General features: G+C 41.3%; 1 protein-coding gene across 16 annotated transcripts in view; it reads left to right on the plus strand.

Moving 5' to 3' along the window:
• DLGAP1 (DLG associated protein 1) overlaps positions 1 to 19,322 on the plus strand; it is a gene marked incomplete at both ends in the record, with an annotated part of 320,951 nt that overhangs the window by 143,179 nt on the left and 158,450 nt on the right. For all 16 annotated transcript variants that reach the window (XM_079717234.1, XM_079717233.1, XM_079717225.1 and 13 more), the window contains 2 exons: positions 167 to 344; positions 13,420 to 13,660. In XM_079717234.1, coding sequence (XP_079573360.1) covers positions 167 to 344; positions 13,420 to 13,660 — 419 coding nt within the window. The remainder of the gene's footprint in view (positions 1 to 166; positions 345 to 13,419; positions 13,661 to 19,322) is intronic.

Raw genomic sequence — 19,322 nt, forward strand, 5'->3', positions numbered from 1 at the left:
GTTTTCTTTCCTAGACCCCACAGGGGAGTTTAGCAACCATGGGAGTGCATCTCTAGTATTAGCCCCTGTGTGTAGGGTGCCACATCAATCACAGTCCTACCCTATCTTATTACTGCCTGCGTGTTAGAACAGGACTAAACCCACACTTTTCATTGTTCTCTTTCAGGATTTCCAATGAGCACTCTCCCAAACTCCAGATCCGGAGTCACAGTTACTTGAGGGCAGTCAGTGAGGTCTCCATCAACCGAAGCCTAGACAGCCTTGACCCTGCGGGCCTGCTCACATCACCAAAGTTCCGCTCCAGGAATGAGAGCTACATGCGAGCCATGAGCACCATCAGCCAGGTGAGCCCTGTGGCTGCATCTGTGAACTGTACAAGGGTTGGTGGAAAACAAGAGGGCATGACGTGAGGAGGTTGACACCCCCCAGAATGATGCTGATGGGTCCGGCAGGAGGTCAGGTCTAAATGCTGCCTGGTTTGGCCACAGGGGGCTCCTGGTACCAATAGTCTACCAGCAGGGGAGGGGTCCTTGGCAGATGGATAAAGCACATCAGGGGAGTCCTTGGAAATTCCTTAGCAGTCAGTTGGCACCAACAAATTAGTCATTAAGGAGTTGTTGGATGAGGCTTCGGTTGTAAAGATGTTTGAAGGATAGAAGGACAGGGTAGACATCATTGGCAAAACCAAGGCAGTGTCAAATCATAAAAGTATTAAGCAGGCAATCAAGACAGGGACCCAGGCACGGGAAATGAGATACGATCTATTTAACCCCAACTGGATCCTAGGTGAATATTGCATCTTGGTTATAAGACACAAGCCCACTTCTAAGAACTGGTACCCAGAACTAGGGATGAAGACTCAGTAAAGGTGACTTAATGTTGCATCCAAAATATTCAGCTGAAGTTTCTTGATGGCTCCCACTGATGGTCTCAGAGAATGTGGGAGAGGGTTAGGCTGCCCAAACCAAGGGAGGGTTGAACCTAGGACTCCTGGAGGGCCTGACCCTGCAGCTTTCAGGGGCCACCAGGTGAGCAGGAGGTGGCTCCAGGGCTTCCTCTGGGAGGACAAAAGAAAAAGGGTATTTTTTGAAATAATGTTTAGGAGCTCTGAATTTTAATTTATATCACAATTTTTAAAACTAAGCACCATACTATTAACTCACCTCATATGCAGTGAGCAAAACACTGGGCCAGATTTTGCCAGCTAGTCAATGGTGAATAATGCCTAATTCCTGCTCCCCAAGTTTACAATCTAATGGAGAGCATACAAAAAACGCAAAAGTGCTGTAAATAACAAACGTTATTTACTTGAACAAAAACACTCTGAGGTATGGGCTTCCCTGGAGGCGCAGTGATTAAGAATCTGCCTGCCAATGCAGGGGACACATGTTCGATCCCTGGTCCAGGAAGATCCCACATGCTGTGAAGCAACTAAGCCCATACGCCACAACTACTGAACCTCTGCTCTAGAGCCCACAAGCCACAACTACTGAGCCCACATGCCACAACTACTGAAGCCAGCGAGCCACAACTACTGAGCCCATGTGCCTCAACTCCTGAAGCCAGTGAGCCACAACTACTTAAGTCCTCGCGCCTGGAGCCCGTGCTCTGCAACAAGAGAAGCCACCACAATGAGAAGCCCACGCACAGCAACGAAGACCCAGTGCAGCTAAAAATTAATTAATTAATTAATTTTTTTAAAAAAAACACTCTGAGGTAGGTAGAGCAAGAATTAACCATAAGAGCCACATTTATTGGGTCAGGCACTGTGCCAACTGCTTCATATTTTCATAATATTAGTTCTTATAAACACATTGTAAGATATGTAAGTAACCAGAAGTTAAATGGGACTTTCTTTGTGGTCAAAAAATTGTCACCAAGATCCCAAATTGAATGAGTAAAAGGTGTTCAGTACCCAGGATTCTAAAGAGAGAGCTTCTAGGCATAGGGTCTAGGAATATGCATTTTAACAAATATTCCAAGTGATTCTAATAAAGCAATACATTAATAAAGAAGTATTTATTAATGTAGTATATATCTGAACTTTGAAAATGCTGGCCTAAAGCATATTCAAAGAATAATGAATTCTCAAGTGTAGTTAGAGCTCAGAATACTTATAGCAATGGGAAATCTGTTCTGAATTTTGTCCTGGGGACATTTTTTGTACATGGCCTTCCATGCAGGGCCCAGGGGACTGGGCTTTATTCATTAGGAATGGGACTGATTGAAGATTAATTAAAACTTTAGCTTTTAAGCAGGCAAAAGATATGATCAGAACTTTGGTGGAGGATAATTAATCTAGCAAAAAAAATGTAGGAAAGATTGGAGAGGATGAGAAAGAGGCTAGAGGCAGAGAAGCTAGTTTGAAAGACACTGTGATCCTCAAGGTGAGCATTACTACTACTGCCGGTGCTGCTGCTGCTGGTGATGGTAGTGGTCTAGTGATGCTGCTGCTGCTGCTGCTGCTGGTGGTAGTGGTGAGGATAGTGGTGGAGATGGTGGTGAAGTGATAATGATGGTGGTGGTAGAGTTGGTGGTAATGGTGGTGGTAGTGGTGATGGTGAAGGTGGTAATGCTGATGGTGGTGATAGACTAAGCACTGAAGCATCTCTGATCTGTTAGAGTGAGACCCCGAAATAGGACCACTGCTCTCATTTTGGCCCTACCATCAAAATAGAGCTCCCTGCTCTAAATGGATTCTTGAAAAGCAAAGGCAGGGACCACAGCAAGGCTCCAAAAGCAGGGTAGGGCAGGAGTCAGGGAAAGCTGACATACTGGATTCCAGTATTTTCCTACTGTACATTTCCTTACTTTAAAGTAATCTCCAAATGGAATTCCCTGGCGGTCCAGTGGTTAGGACTCTGCACTTCCACTGCCGGGGGCCAGGGTTCAATCCCTGTTCAGGGAACTAAGATCCCCCATGCCGCACAGAGCAGGATGCAAAAATGAATGAATGAATGAATAAATAAATGTAATCTCCAAGAGTATGCATACCTATTTGTGCTAGGTACTGCTGTCCAGTGATACCCACTATCCCAACTCTTAGGTAAATATTTGGCGCCTCATTTGGTGAAATTTGGACTTGCCTTGTTCTTACTATTTTCACAGTAAACAATATAATATTTAAAACGTCTTTAAGCTTATCTTTATTCTGGACAGGCTCATGCTCACATAGCCTTCCAGAATTGCAAAATAGTCTACAAATCCCAGGTGTCATACCTGCAGAATACTTCGGTGGGTTTAGAATATTTCATTGGAAAATGTTTATACACACTTACTGCTTTCATAATTTTACATGGTTAAAACAGGAGATCAGGTCACTTCCCCATCAGGACATGCATCTACACAGCTGCCTGCTTTTAGTCCCTACTCTGTAGATCTGACCTTCCTTGAGACAGTGTCACTTCCTGGTGACAACTTAGTAAAGTATCAACAAATCACTGAAGAGGCACATGTGGGCCTTGATGCAGGGGTGGGTCAAGTCTGCAATTCAGTGGCGTGATCATTTCGCCTTAAGTAAAATACAGAAAGCAGAGCCATCCTAAATGGATTCCTACTGACACACCATTTTTCTAGTTCCATATTCAATTTTCAAGTAATAGAGTATTGTGAAGGATAATTTCAAACTTTCTATCGCAGTCCCAACGTTGTCATTATTCAAAGGGAATGGTTTCTTCTTCAAAGCAATCCTACCATACATACTCTAGGCTTTTCAAAAAGTAGTTGGGGGCTTCCCTGGTGGCGCAGTGGTTGAGAATCTGCCTGCTAATGCAGGGGACATGGGTTCGAGCCCTGGTCTGGGAAGATCCCACATGCCACAGAGCAACTAGGCCCTTGAGCCACAACTACTGAGCCTGCGTGTCTGGAGCCTGTGCTCCGCAACGGGAGAGGCCAAAACAGTGAGAGGCCCGCGCACCGCAATGAAGAGTGGCCCCCGCTTGCCAAAACTAGAGAAAACCCTCATACAGAAATGAAGACCCAACACAGCCAAAAATAAATAAATAAAATTAAAAAAAAAAAAAAGTAGTTGGTTTTTGTGATGTTGGAGATATTCTCTCTTATAGATCTTTAGTAGCAGCTCTAGTAGTATAGAATTTAAGTACATTATATCCTATCCCTCCTTAAAACCTGATATATTATTGATATATTATTCATCAAAGGCTACTAGAAAGATCAAAGTAAAATGTTGTAAGCCAAGAAATTGGTCTAGAATAACTAAATTGTTTGTTTCTGCCATTCATACCTTAACAGAAATGAAACATTCCTAAAAACAGACTGTGCTTGGATGATAGAGAAAAGCTGAACACCTTTTTATATGTTTATAACCTTTCTATTTTTTTTTACTATATATACATCTAATAAAACAGGGGCTTTTAAAGTAAGACTTGAGAAGAAAGAATTATAGAAAGTCACATTTAAAAAAATATTTGGTATAATAACTGTCATTTCCAAATTAGTTTAATTTACATCTCAATTTATTTCAAGTCCAAATCTCAAATATCTTCATCTGGAATCGTAAACTAGAAGCTCACAGACATATTTTGTCCAGTAACGTGTTGAGTTTCCACATCATTTTCTTATTTTTTTTAAGAGGGACTCCATCATATTTATTTATTTTTTAATAGTTTTTTGGCCACGTTGGGTGTTTATTGCTGTGCTCGGGCTTTCTCTAGTTGCAGCGAGCAGGGGCTACTCTTCGTTGCGGTGCGCAGGCTTCTCATCATGGTGGCTTTTCTTGTTGAGGAGCACGGGCTCTCGGAGAGCAGGCTTCAGTAGTTGCAGCACATGGGCCATAGGGTACACGGACTTCAGTAGTTGTGGCTCGTGGGCTCTAGAGTGCAGGCTCAGTAGTTGTGGCGCATGGGCTTAGTTGCTCCACGGCAACTCCCAGACCAGGGATTGAACCCGTGTCCCCTGCAGTGGCAGGCAGACTCTTAACCATTGCACCACCAGGGAAGTCCCACATCATTTTTAAAACACGAATGTAATAGGCAGTTATTGTGCTTGGTAGTAATACCAGCAGTTTAGCTGTGACTTTTGACCTAGATCATCCCTTCACTTTATATATACAAAGAAATGGAAACTCAAATAAATTAAGCATCTGTTAGCACCCAGCTAGTGACAGAACCTAGAAAACCCAGGTGTCCTGACTCCTAAATGGTAAGTTTCTCCAATGTCTGCTGGAATTGGGGTATGGGTGGCAATAATAATGCCAATAACAGTAGTAGTAATAATGAAAATGAGAATAATAGAATAGTTACCAAGTATTGCTTACCTGATATAAGCTATAAGCTTTGCATATTGTCTCATTAATTTCATAGCAACTATAAGAAAGGTCATTTTTTTAATTTATGAAACTCAGTCTTAGAGAATAAGAGTAACTGGTCTCATTCTTCCCACTACACTATCTCACAAAATAATATCTAGTATTTATCGAGTGCCTACCATGTGCCTTGAAATGTGCACTTGTATGTTTCATTTTTTATCCTTAAAGCATCCCTATGAGGTTGGTATTATTATACGCATTTTAAAGATTAGGAAAATGAGGCTCAGAGAATTCAAGTGAATTGCCCATGATATCGTAGAAAGAGCATTAAACTACTCCTTCTTTCCATATAGAAAATAAACCCAAATGAATTTAAAATCTGAGCACTAACACAAAGTGACAAAAAATTTTAAATTAGGGGAATATGTGTATGATATTATGGCGAGAATTATAACTTTTAATAAGAATTATAGAAAACATAAAATAAAAGATAGACATCTAATCTAACTAAAAATCAAATATTTCTGTGTAGCAAAAGACATCTTAAAGTTAAAATTGACAGGGGGAATATTTAAACACATCAAGAAAAAAGCTTAATGTTCCAGTTGCCTAAAGTGTTTCTACCAATTAGTATGAAAAGATAAACAATCTAAAAGAATTTGGGGCAAAGCTTATGAAATAGCAAATCAAAAGGGAAAAAAGTACCAAGTCCAATAAATATAGGAAAAGATGTTCCTATACACTAGCAGGCTGGTAAAGACAAACTGAAATAGCACAATATCACTCGACCTATCAGGCAGCAAAAACAGCTAATACCCAGTACTGGTGACCATGTTGAGAAATGAGCTCTGACTTACTTGCTATTTGGGATGAGTTGCTACAGTTGTTTTTGAAAGTAACATGGTAAAATCTACAAAAGGTAAAATAAATCTTTTGGCACAGGAATCCCACTTGTGGAACTTTATAATACAGAAATGAAAGTACCAGAATATAAAGATAAACAAACAAGGAAGTTGGTCATAGCATGGCCTCCAAGGACATACTTGAATCATCATCCACAAAGCAGTGGTTAAATAAATTATGGTCCAATCATACTATACAATATCATGGAGGTGGTGGCTTAGTGTCTGAATCTCCCTGAGTCTCTGTATAAAAGCAGACAGAGCAACTAGATAGAAAGACTAAAAATTCATGGACAACATTTACAACAAAATCAGATGACAAGATATTCCATGAACCCAAAATGTAAGTAGATAGGAACAAACCACCAGTAGCCATAAGCCTGTGTTGCATCCACATCTGTGCTGGAGAACACAGAGGAAAACAATGACTTTCTTGATGGATGTGAGTAAAGCAGAAAGAAACCAGCAGCAGGTAGTTTGGAGGGGTGGGGTATGTATTTGAGAATAGCAGCTGAAACTGGGAAGGATTTGCCTTCTCTAAGAGCAGGTAAGTTCAAGGGGCCTGCAGTAAAATCAGGAGAGGTTGGGGAAATCTGAGCCTATGTATATACTGGAAACCAACCAACCAGTTTTTCCTTCAAGAAGAGGGCCCAGTTCTGAGAAGAAACAGTTGGGAATAGAATCAAATACGAGCAAGATAGAGACAATAGCAAAGAAGAAAAGAGAAGGTTCAGGTAAAAGTTGGGGGAAGGAACAAGAGAATCAGGAAATCTTGGAAAGCAACATGATGCTAAAACAATAGAAGAGGAAGCCCTGTGGAAAATTCAAGGGGAAAATCCTGAATGTATCACCCTCTCAAGGTCAGAAAAATTAATTTAACTGCGAAATGAGGAACAAAAAACTATCCACTTTAAATCACAAAGTTACTATAATAAAGAAAAGAGAATAAGGAGCAGAATAATATTCCTACAGAAATGAAAGCATGCCAGAAAGACACACCCACAAAATAGATCAAAACTGTAACACACTCTTTCAAAATAAGCTAAAAAACATTAAGAAAATGACATAAGACATGGGAGGAAAAGATATATCTGAATTTTCAAAAACTTAAAAATGATGTCACAGAACTCAGGAAAGAATTAGAAGTAAAAGAAAAATCATTTCAGAAATGAAGCTTAGACTGAGGGAATAGAGGAGCAAGTGGATGAGACATTTCATACACTGAGAAAAATAGAACCTGAAAAGGAGGAAGAGTTTTTAAATCAAGAAAAAAAAGAAGAGTTAAAAAGGGTTCAAGAGAAATTGATAAATATGGAAGATAGGCAAAGATTGACCATAGAGATAATAGAAGTCTCTGAAGAAGATAATCAAAGCAAAGGACCAGAACAAATAATAAAACATTAAAGAAAACATCCCTGAAATAAAAAGATTCAAAAGAATATACCATGTACCTGAGAAACTGACCCAAAACAATAAATACCAAGACACAGTCTAGTAAAATTACAGAATTTTGAAGAATTAAAAAAAAAAAAAAACCCACCACACCCCCTTTGGACTTCTAGACAAAAAAAGCAAGTGACTTAAGAAAGAACAAAAATTAAATTATCATCAGACTCTGTAATAACAATAGTTTATGCCAAAATAAAATTGAGTACTATGTTATTATAGACAAGGGGGAAAATGTGACCCAAAGATTTTATATCCAGAAAAACTGACTTTCAACTATAGAAAGCATGGGCACACTATTAAAAGCATGGATGAATGCAGGGAATACTGTTTCCATGAGCCCATCCTGAGGCATCTACCAGACAGTGAGCTTTAGACAACCCAAAAGACCAAATGTAAGAACTAGTGGCAAATAGATGCATGACTTTATTTCTGGACTCTCCATTCTGTTCCATTGGTCTGTATGTCTGTCCTATGTCAGTGCCAAACTGTTTTGATTATTCTAGCTTTGTAGTTAGTTTTGAGATCAGGAAGTGTAAGTCCTCCAGTTTGGTTTTGGAAATTATGATGTATCACTGTATTTTTCTTCATGTTTCTTGTTCTTGGATTCCAACAATGAACACTAGGAGTTTCGGAAAGAAAAGAGAAAACAGAAGGAAGGCAATTACTAATGAAATAATGGTCCCATAAATGGTCCCGGAACTGAAAGACATGAATCTGCAGGTTGAGAGGGCCCACACAGTACCCAGAAAAATGGATGCAGAAAGATCCACACAGAGAATGCCATGGTGAAACATTAGATCATTTGGTACCTAAAAGGGATGGGGCAAACCAGCTCACATGGAAAGGCTCAGGAATGAGAAAGGCATCTACTTGCTCAATCTCTAGCACACATGGAGGCTAAGAGACAAGGAGCAAAGCCTGGAAACATCTGAAGGAAGAAGGGATACAGCTAGAATTCTAAATGCAAGCATGCTCTCCCTTAACAGTGGAGGTGGGGTACAGACATTTCCATCAATGTGAGGTGGCGCCTTCCCAAGAAAGCACTGGAAGATGTGCTCCACCAAAAGGAGGGAATAAAATAAGGAAGAGGGAACAGGGGCTCCACCACAGGCTAGATAATAAAGGGCACCCCTGGAATGATAGGGAAGAGAGATCCCAGGACAGCAATGGGCTTGGCAGCCATAGACTGCAGTAGGATAGGAGGCTCCAAGAAGGATGCTTCAAGGGCAGGAAGGAAACCAAGAGGTCTATGAACATATCAAGAGATTCACATAAGCAGGTGTTCTGCAATATGGATGCAAACACCATAAAATCCAACTGGAAGAATTGAAAATGGTTGCCTCTGGGGAGGGAGAATTGGGGGTGGGCTGGGTGGGTCAGGGGTCTGCTCTTTGTCTTTATAAGCCATCTAGAACTATTTGACCTATATTTGTGTCTAAGTTGGATAAAGAATCATCTTTTTATATGAAAAAAGTAGTGGCAAGCATTAAATATATAGTTATTTGTAAAACTAAGACTAATGAGAGCTACAGTGGGAGCGAATGTGTATGTTATATGCTCTGATAATGTCAATCTAGCACAACTATTTTTAAATGAGGGAATAATACAGACAGCAGATGCAAAAAAAAACAAAGAATTGTGAACTGTTTTCAGTAATGGTTGGGCAGGTGGTATTAGTATGCTATTCTGAGGCTGTTGTGTACATATTGTGGAAGAAAGCAAATGAATCATTGTAGTATATCTCAATTCTATCATCTTCTGTGTCCCTGAAAATCAGGATTTTTAATTTGTGATAAAGATATACATATAAATATAACATAGAAGAAGTTACATAAAAACACTGCAGTGTGAATTTGAATTAGATGTATTCATAACCTAGTTCTCTGTCCACTGAAAGGCCTAGGAAGAATGACCAACCCTGTAGCAATGACAGTGAAGCTTCCTGGTACCCAAACTGTGTTCTTGTGATACCATTTACCACTAAAAGAAAAAAGACTTTCTGGAAAAATACTAATTTCAGGACTGGGCAGGAAAGATGCAAGATAAATTTTGAATAACTTGTCATACCAGATACAAAGGAAGTTATCAAAGACCACTGGTCTCATGTCAAAAGGACCCAGCAGCCAACCTAAGAGGTTCCCACTGGCCACAGATGGGACAGATGAGTTAAGTAAGAATGAAAATAGAAGTGGATTTGAAACCGTCAAATACTTTTAAATCTATGAGTCCATTTTGATACTTTTAAAAATTAATTGGTCATGTTTAGTAGATACAAGAGAACAAATTTATTATCTTAAAAATTAGTAAAGGGCTTCCCTGGTGGCGCAGTGGTTGAGAGTCCGCCTGCCGATGCAGGGGACACGAGTTCGTGCCCCGGTCCGGGAAGATCCCACATGCCGCGGAGCGGCTGGGCCCGTGAGCCATGGCCGCTGAGCCTGCGCGTCCGGAGCCTGTGCTCCTCAACGGGAGAGGCCACAACAGTGAGAGGCCCGCGTACCGCAAAAAAAAAAAAAAAAATTAGTAAATAGGGACCTTCCCTGGTGGTCCAGTGGTTAAGAATCCGCCTTCCAATGCAGGGGATGCAGGTTCGATCCCTGATCGGGGAACTAAGATCCCATATGCTGCAGGACAACTAGAGAGCCCACACACCGCAACAAAGAGCCCACACTGCAACTAAGACCTGACGCGGCCAAATAAGTAAATAATATATATTTTTTTTAACTAGTAAATAAAAGGGAAAAGATCAAACATCTGCCGTAACTGTGTGAACTGAACCTACTAACCAAATAATATGAGACGAAGCATTTCTTTATTTTAAAAAAATTCCAACTAGTGACTATAAAAGTTGGTAGAACCAAGAATATCACCATTTTGCAACCCCCAATGAACTAATGGATCTAGGCACTGAGCATCAATGACTCCCAACAGCATAAAAAGAGAGATAACCAGACATAATGTGCTTCCTGATGAGAGAGCCCATGACACATGACCTCTAGTCTTGCCAAAGAGATTGAACCTGAGTCTGATCAAGCCTCTGGATCCAACTTTCAAATTTCAGGAAACACGAAGGACAGTGGAACATGCTAAATCTTCCGTGTGCAGGAAATCAGCAAATCCAGACTCTGGGAAACTTTCCAGGTCAAACGCCCCCGGTGCTTCAATAGATAAATTGTAATATTTGTTAAAAATGGGTGGAGGGAGGCCTGAATATTAAAAGTGAATTAAAAGATATCATAAATTTTTAAAATGGGTAAGACCAAACTGTAGAGACTAGGGATGCACACTTAGGTGAAAAAAACATAAATTCAAAGCAGTGCTTGCAATAAAACTCAGAGTAGTAGTTACTTTTGGAGGGAGGGTGGGGGCTGTGGGTAGGATGGGGTCTATGGGTAGGATGGGGTCTATGGAGGGGCTTCTAGGTGCCTGAGAAAATTCTGTTCCTTGATCTGAGTACTAGGTACAAGGGTGTTGGCTTTATTATAATTCATAACCTATGCATTTATTTTGCATGGTTTTCTGTATCTGTATATAATAAAAACAAAAAGTTAAAAGAGAATGAAGGGGCTTCCCTGGTGGTGCAGTGGTTAAGAATCCGTCTGCCAATGCAGAGGACACAGGTTCAAGCCCTGGTCGGGGAAGATCCCACTTGCCGCGGAGCAACTAAGCCCGTGCACCACAACTACTGAGCCTGCGCTCTAGAGCCCACGAGACACAACTACTGAAGCCCATGCGCCTAGAGCCCACACTCAACCAAAGAAGCCACAGCAATAAGAAGCCCGTGCACCCCAATGAAGAGTAGCCCCCGCTTAACACAACAAGAGAAAGCCTGCGCACAGCAACGCAGACCCAACACAGCCAAAAATAAAGAAATATATTAATAAATTTATATTAAAAAAGAGAATAAAGAAGGAGAATCCTATTAAGAATATAAGTATAAAATAGAAGTTTAAGTGGAAAAAAACAGGATGCAGAATTATTCAATATATTTACTTTATGATTCATTTTTTATGAAAAATAGGGTAGGGGGCACTAATACCCTCTGAAAGGTAATCATTCAGGTTTAATTGTCGTTACCTTGATAGGGATAGATACTTTACTATTTCTTTGTGATGTTTGATTAATAGAGGAAAATCTATTAATAATAATAAATATATATATAGTTTGTTTTACTTTTTACTTTGAAATCATTCCAAACTGACAAGAGTCACATGTGAAATACAAAGACCTCCTGTACATCACTGACCCAGATTCATATTCATTGATTATTAAAATTTTGGCTCATTTGCTCACTCTCTCTATATTTGACAACTAGTTGCAAATATCATGTCCCTTTACCGCTAAATGCACCTCCAACTATCTCCTAAAAACAAGTATATATTATATATATAATTTTAAAATATGGACATATATAATTATTAGCCTTGAAAATGTGCAGGGATTTTAAATCAAATTAGATAACGTATATGAAAATACTATTTTAAATTGTAAAGATGGGCTTCCCTGGTGGCACAGTGGTTGAGAGTCCGCCTGCCGATGCAGGGGACACGGGTTCGTGCCCCGGTCCGGGAAGATCCCACATGCTGGGGAGAGGCTAGGCCCGTGAGCCATGGCCACTGAGCCTGCGCGTCCGGAGCCTGTGCTCTGCAACGGGAGAGGCCACAATAGTGAGAGGCCCGCATACCTCAAAAAAAATAAAATAAAATAAAAATAAAAAAATAAACTGTAAAGAATTATTATTAAGAAATGTATGTCTCTTTTCCACTTGATATGCCTTAAGGTAATTGAAGTTTAAAGAAATTAGCCATTATTGGATTGCATCTTCACATAACACAAAATGAAGACAGGCAAAAATTGCCATCATTTTCAGTATATGCTCTAAGCTTAATTACAGTTTAATCTGTTAAATTTTCAATTACTCATGAATTTGATATCAAGGAAATTTGACATACGAAGTTCTAGAAGGTAGCAGAACTTTGAAGAATGCTGCCACACCTCTATCAAATCAGCTGCAAAGTGAGAAATTAACAGAAGCACCTGGTCTGGCTTTTTTTTTTTTTTTTTTAAGGTGGTGCTCAAATCCAATGTAAATTATGTACAGAGGAATATAATAATAAAAACTGATTCTTCGAAAAGGGAAGACCTCATTTGGAAGAATTTTAAAACACATTTATAAACAATTTGTGGACCATATCAGCTTTTATAGAGAAGAGTGAAACCTTCTTTAAATAGTATGTAGATAGCTTGAAAATCTCAACAGTGCCTTTCAAGATTTTGACATCTGGGTTTGGTCTATTTTTGTGCATGATGTGGGTATCTTGCCAGAAAATACATGGCCTATTTTTATACTTTGCACTAAATTAAGTTTCAGTCGATGCAAATTATTTGACGAACTAGTCACTTCCAAAGGCACAATAAAAATACTAGTTTCTAAAACGTTTGTGCTAAAATTACAGCCTCATTGAAATATATGAACTCTGACCGTAGGCCTATAAAATTGGCCCCTAGGTTTGCATTTATAAATAAGGAAGAATTAGCACCTTGGCGTGCCCTGATGTAAGATTTCCCTACACCACGCTTCCTTGCATTCTAAAAACAAAGTTCTTTTTCTTTAGAATTTAATTGACTATTTGGGATCATAAACTAGATACCATTCTACTATAGTCTGTCAGGTAGAGGAAATGCTGGAGTTTACTGCAAGCGGACGGGGCGTTCTTCTGGGGGATGCAGTTTGGAGATGCTCCGAGGGCGAGGTGGCTTCTCCCCCGGAGCAGCGCGGTGTTACGGTCCCCGTCTCGCCCGCAGGTGAGCGAGATGGAGGTGAACGGGCAGTTCGAGTCGGTGTGCGAGTCGGTGTTCAGCGAGCTGGAGTCACAGGCAGTGGAGGCCCTGGACCTGCCGATGCCCGGCTGCTTCCGCATGCGGAGCCACAGCTACGTGCGCGCCATCGAGAAGGGCTGCTCGCAGGACGACGAGTGCGTGTCGCTGAGGTCTTCCTCCCCGCCGCGTACCACCACCACCGTGAGGACCATCCAGAGCAGCACGGGTGAGTGGGCAGAGCTGGCCCCGCGCCCAGGGGGCGGCACGACTGCCCCCAGACACTGCACGTGGTCCCCTCGCTGTTATCACACGGTCACCCTTCACCAAACCCCACCCACAGCCCTCGAGGCAGCGCCTCTGCTTCCCTGCCCGCCTCTATCCCCAGCCTCCTCCGGCCACATCCACGCACCCCCTTCTTCCTCCATCTCCATCTCTGGTATCAACAGAGGAGACTGCAACTGTGGGACCAAGAGGGATGGCACAGGGGGAAGATCTCCCCAAAACGCCCACACAACATCCTAGGACCAGCACACTCACCCCACCCAACTCCTACTCTCCATCATCAGGCCCTGACTTTTAGGGGTGTGACCCCTCCAGGAATCAGACACCCTGACTGTTGAGCATCACAGAGTTGGAAAGCTTTTTAAATTCCAAGATATCCACAAAATGACTCTCCCAAAAGACCTGAAGTACCACTGTGAGAAAATAAGAAACGGATGATGCAGTAATATTGATTGCACACTTTATGAGTTTTCTTTTCTTATAACAGAAGGCAGATTTATTTCATCATTTTAAAACCTCCTAACTATACGCCTATAGAACCTCCTTTTCCCTCTAAACTGAATTCAGGTTTATGCTGCTACACTGTCTTTTGATCTGATTTTAGTCAGAGAGGCACAGAAGAGCTTAACTGGTTTCCATGACACTGGACCTACATAGGAACATAGCCATGGATTGTGTGACAGTGTACATGTGTTTTTTGGGTTCTGGGGTGCTTTTTTTTAAAATAATATTTGGGTCCAAGAAGAAATTCCCCTCCATAGTTAACTAGTCTTAACTTTGATGGAATTCAGCATTACTCCAATAAAGACTAATTCTACAAAAAGATCATCAAACCAAGAGTCAAGATAAATAATGATGAATTAATTAGAAGGAAGAGTCTGTGCTAGACTATTGTATTATTCAGTTTTTGTTCTAGGTGCCTCAAATGTAATTATCATTCAGCCTAGAACTTTTGCAGGCTTGATAATTAATAGGTTCTCAAACCTGAATTAAAATCCTACTAACTAGAAAGATGGGGTTGAGATAGAATTTGCAAATAACCATTAGAGGTGAAACAATAGGCATTCCTTCTGGACCAATGCAAATTGGGGTCTCAGGATTAGGGGAAAGATGCTTCTAGACGTTACCCTGGCTCAGCAGCCCCTCCAGAGCCCAACAGCTCTGGCCCTGGCTGGCTGTCTCCCACCAGAGATGAGGGGTGTGCATTCTTGCTCACTAGGAAATTTCGCAAGAACAGCCCAGACAAGGTTAATAAGTTAAATAAGGTTGATTCAGAAAATGAACACATTTTTTAATTCATTCACGGGCATATTTATGTGTGTTTACATTTGTGCACTAAGTGTGGCTTGAAGGTCTGCCTGTGCCTCTAGCTCCCCACTGTGTCTTCGGTGTTTCCTTGTTTCCCTGACCCTACTTCCAACTCCCCCCGCCAGTCCTCTTCCGTGTCTGGTCCGTTCTCTGTATAGCGGCCTCATCAACTGCCAGCTACTCTTCTGTGCTGCAGTTACTCCTTAAACGTGCAAAATGCAGATCCTTGCCCAGAAGGGCCGAGGGAAGGAAAAGGGCTACTGGCTCACCTCCACCTCCACCACCCCTGCAGGGAGCAGTGTTGGGGGTAAAGTGACAAGGACTCCAGAATGGCTGTTTTCAGATCAACTAAGAGGCATTTGTGTTTCATCCTTTAAGAGACAATTTACTTACTCTTTGTACTGTGCTCTTCACCCCAAATACGCTATTCTGACCTTCCTAAGACCCTTCCCAGCTGCTCTGAGGGTTTTCAGAGTTCAAACAATAAAAATCCAGATTAAATCCAGGTTGCCAGTTACATCGGAATTTCAGATCAATAGTGAATACTTCTGTAGTGTAAGTATATCCCAAATATTGCATGGGACCTACTTATACGACAGAATTATCTGTAGTGTCTGTAGTGTTTGCTAAATCTGACAAGCCTATCAAAGAAGGAAGTGAGCAAGGCCTGGGAGGGTGTCCTGTGCTGTTCCATTTAGAATGTAAATTAAGGGACTTCCCTGGTGGCGCAGTGGTTAAGAATCTGCCTGCCAGTGCAGGGGACAGGGGTTCCATCCCTGGTCAGGGAAGATCCCACATGCTGCAGAGCAACTAAGCCCGTGTGCCACAACTACTGAGCCTGCGCTCTAGAGCCCTCGAGCCACAACTACTGAGCCTGCATGCCACAACTACTGAAGCTCGCGCACCTAGAGCCCATGCTCCGCAACAAGAGAAGCCACCGCAATGAGAAGCCCATGCACCGCAACGAAGAGTAGCCCCCGCTCGCCGCAACTAGAGAAAGCCCACGTGCAGCAATGAAGACCCAACACAGCCAAAAAAATAAAATAAAACAGAATGTAAATTAAATTGGAGGGGCTTTAGCCAGAGGCCCTATGTGGGAGAACAGCCAAATAATAAAAGAAAGAAATGAAAACACCACGGAGGTGACAGCAACTGCTCCATCTTGGGCTCCACATGCCTTGTCTTAAGTCATGGACCCTGTCCACCTGCAGCCGTCTAGATGGGAAGGCTCCAGGCTTGGCTGCAGCTGCAGGGGTTTAGGGGCAGGAAGATGTCACAGGGAATGGTGAAGCATAAGATACCATATTTTTGTACAGGGCAGCCAGTGACTTCACCCTTCATCATCCAAGTCAACATTATGATATATAATTTTTAAAGTCGGGGAAAAGTAAGCAAACAATTTAAGGACTAAATATTACAGTAGTTTCTAAGTAAGGCCTTTAGAATTCTAATATCACTTTTCACAATTTCTCTATGCCATGAATTGGTTCTTTTTAAAAAGTCACTTTAGGATATAATAAGATTCTGTGCCCTTCATTCTACGGCTCTCATAATTCCTGGGCTTCCTCCTTACCCCCTTCTTTCTCTCTCTCTCTCTCTCTCACACACACACAATTTTCCCTTTCTCTGTCACGTGATGTCATTACCACCATATTTTCTTCTACTGCTTTCCTTCCATAGAAAATCTACTTTCTCATAGGACCTACTAATTTTTGAAAGCGTACGCTCATCTGTGTTAATCAGGAACTGACTTTGCTCTAATTTTAACCATTTCCCCATGTACACAGGTCAGATTTACATCCGTGTTGGGACGTGACATAGATTTCTCCTTTGCTCATTATTCTTGGGACATTTACAACAGATTCCATTTGTCTTAAACTTCCCTTTGCCTGAAAAACAACGCTTTGTTTTTGTCAAATGCAGTTAATAGCTATACCTTTTCTCCCCACGACAGTCCGCATTCTGAGTCTTTGATTTTTGTGTCAGCCCATTTTGAATTGTTCAAATTTTCAACAAAATAGACTATTACGCTTTTCTCCTCCAGCCTTGTCCATTCTTCATATGAGCAAAATGACACCACCGACAAAGGTCCACAACAGTGTCTGCTGCCAGGTGGAAGAATCAGGAAGATGGGCTTGGCTCTAAATGGCCCTAAGGAGCCCCTAGTAAAATGATCAAGGATTAACGGAGCCTTGGGGGCCAACTAGGAGCTGAGTTAGGGAGTGATTTGTAGTTATGCTTCTTTTGGTTTATTGACTTTTCGGTTTATCAAACTATGATACAGTCCCATGTTATCTCAGCTTATCATTTGCTTCAAGCACGCAGATAATCTCTCCATCTAATAGATTCAACAAGTTTTTATATAATCATTGCACCTGGGACTATTTGGTGAGGATTAGAGCTACTGTAGGAAAGTAAAATTTTAAGAGGGCAGTTAGCCTTATGACTGTGGGAAAACAAGCACCCTTACCTCAATCGTCTGAATATTTTAGGTGAAAGTAGAACTTGGTGCTAGAAACAGACCCAGACCTCCACTTCAGAGTATTGGATTCGACTGGCCTCCTTGTGGAATATACGAATGCAATTGTATGCATTTAAGGATGAGGTTTCTTTTTACTTCCTACGCTAAGCATCCAGGATCTATCAAAAGCATTACCACATTGCAGCTAGACAGACTTCAATATGGTGACATCAGGAGCCTGAATAAGCAAAAGTAGCATATCATCATCAGTGGCTCTACTCATACAGATACACAGACACACACGTGGTCAGAAGAGACAAAATACATCGTTTGTAGTTGTTACCCAGCAAGTAGTAGGCAGGAGGGTCCGTGGGTACGGACAGAGGGAGATTTTTAAAATAAGCACATATTGCTTCTCATGATTTTAAAAGCCAATATAATATCTGAATTAAAATAATACTCTTTGCCAGAAATAGGCAGACTATCATGATATATGCTTCTCTGGTCTTTTAAGAAGTTTTCACTTTGAAATTACAAGTTTTTGAAGGAAGCTTTATGTAGCAATAATATAATATTTATAAAGAGTCAGTATATGCCACCCTGTTGCTCCTCAAGTTTGGCCTGTGTGCTATATTCTTTTATTAGGGGAAGCTCTTAGAAATAGATGGGGTTGAACTGGTCTCCTGTTCTTGATGGAGCCCCCAGGAAGGGCCGCGAGGGCCCAGGACAGAGCGTCACCCTGGCGAGCAGCCAGGGCCCTCCAGCAGGGAGTCAACACACTTTGCCCTCTTGAGTGTGGCTTGGGGCCACGGTGATCACAGCATGTTTTTCCAGTTTGATTTTTCTAACAAGAGAGATCACATTTTTCTTGAAATAGAGACACGCTCTTCCATAATCTTAACCTCACACACTTTCCCAGCCCCAGATACAAAAGCAGTTACCTTTTTGAGCACCTGAGGTCGGGGCTAACGTCCCAGGAGTTCTCACAGGTTTGGGTCATCACATCCAGACAGCCATCCCATCTAGAAGACCACATCAAACCTACCTTCCAGCATCCTACACTCCAATCCCATACAGCCTGCTTCCCCCCCAACCCCCAGCAACAGCAACAAACCCTAAACACACAAGATCTTAAGCAGAATAACATTAATTTACATTTATAATATAATTTAATTATATTATAAATTATATAATTATAATATTAAAATGTAGTAATTTACATTTATAACACACATGCTAGGCATTCAATAATGGAGGAAAAAAAGGTAAGAGAAGATGCAGAAAAATACTTGTTTTACTCCAATATAATTGACATATTACATTGTGTAAGTTTAAGTAACTGTGATTTTAAAACTCCCAACAAACAAAAGTCCAGGACCAGAGGGGTTCACAGGCGAATTCTATCAAACATTTACAGAGGAGTTAACACCTATCCTTCTGAAACTATTCCAGAAAATTGCAGAGGAAGGAACACCCCCAAGCTCATTCTATGAGGTCACCATAGCATCACCCTGATGCTAAAACTGGACAAAGATACCACACTGTGTAAGTTTAAGTTGTAGAATGAGTTGATCTGATACATTCATAGGATTAGCACCACAGTGTTAGCTAACACCTCCATCACAGCACATAATTATCACCTCTTTTCTGTGGTGAGAACATTTAAGACCTAGTCTCTCAGCAACTTTGAATGTAATACACTGTTGTTGACTATGATCACGGTTCTATGCATTCGATCTCCAGAACTTATTCATCTTCTAAATGGAAGTTTGTTCTTTTGACCACTGTCTTCCCCTTCCTCCATCCTCCCGCCCCTAGTAACCACCACTCTACTCTC

The sequence above is a fragment of the Hyperoodon ampullatus genome, assembly GCF_949752795.1.
Source record: "Hyperoodon ampullatus genome assembly, chromosome: 13".
Classification (NCBI taxonomy): Eukaryota; Metazoa; Chordata; class Mammalia; order Artiodactyla; family Ziphiidae; genus Hyperoodon; species Hyperoodon ampullatus.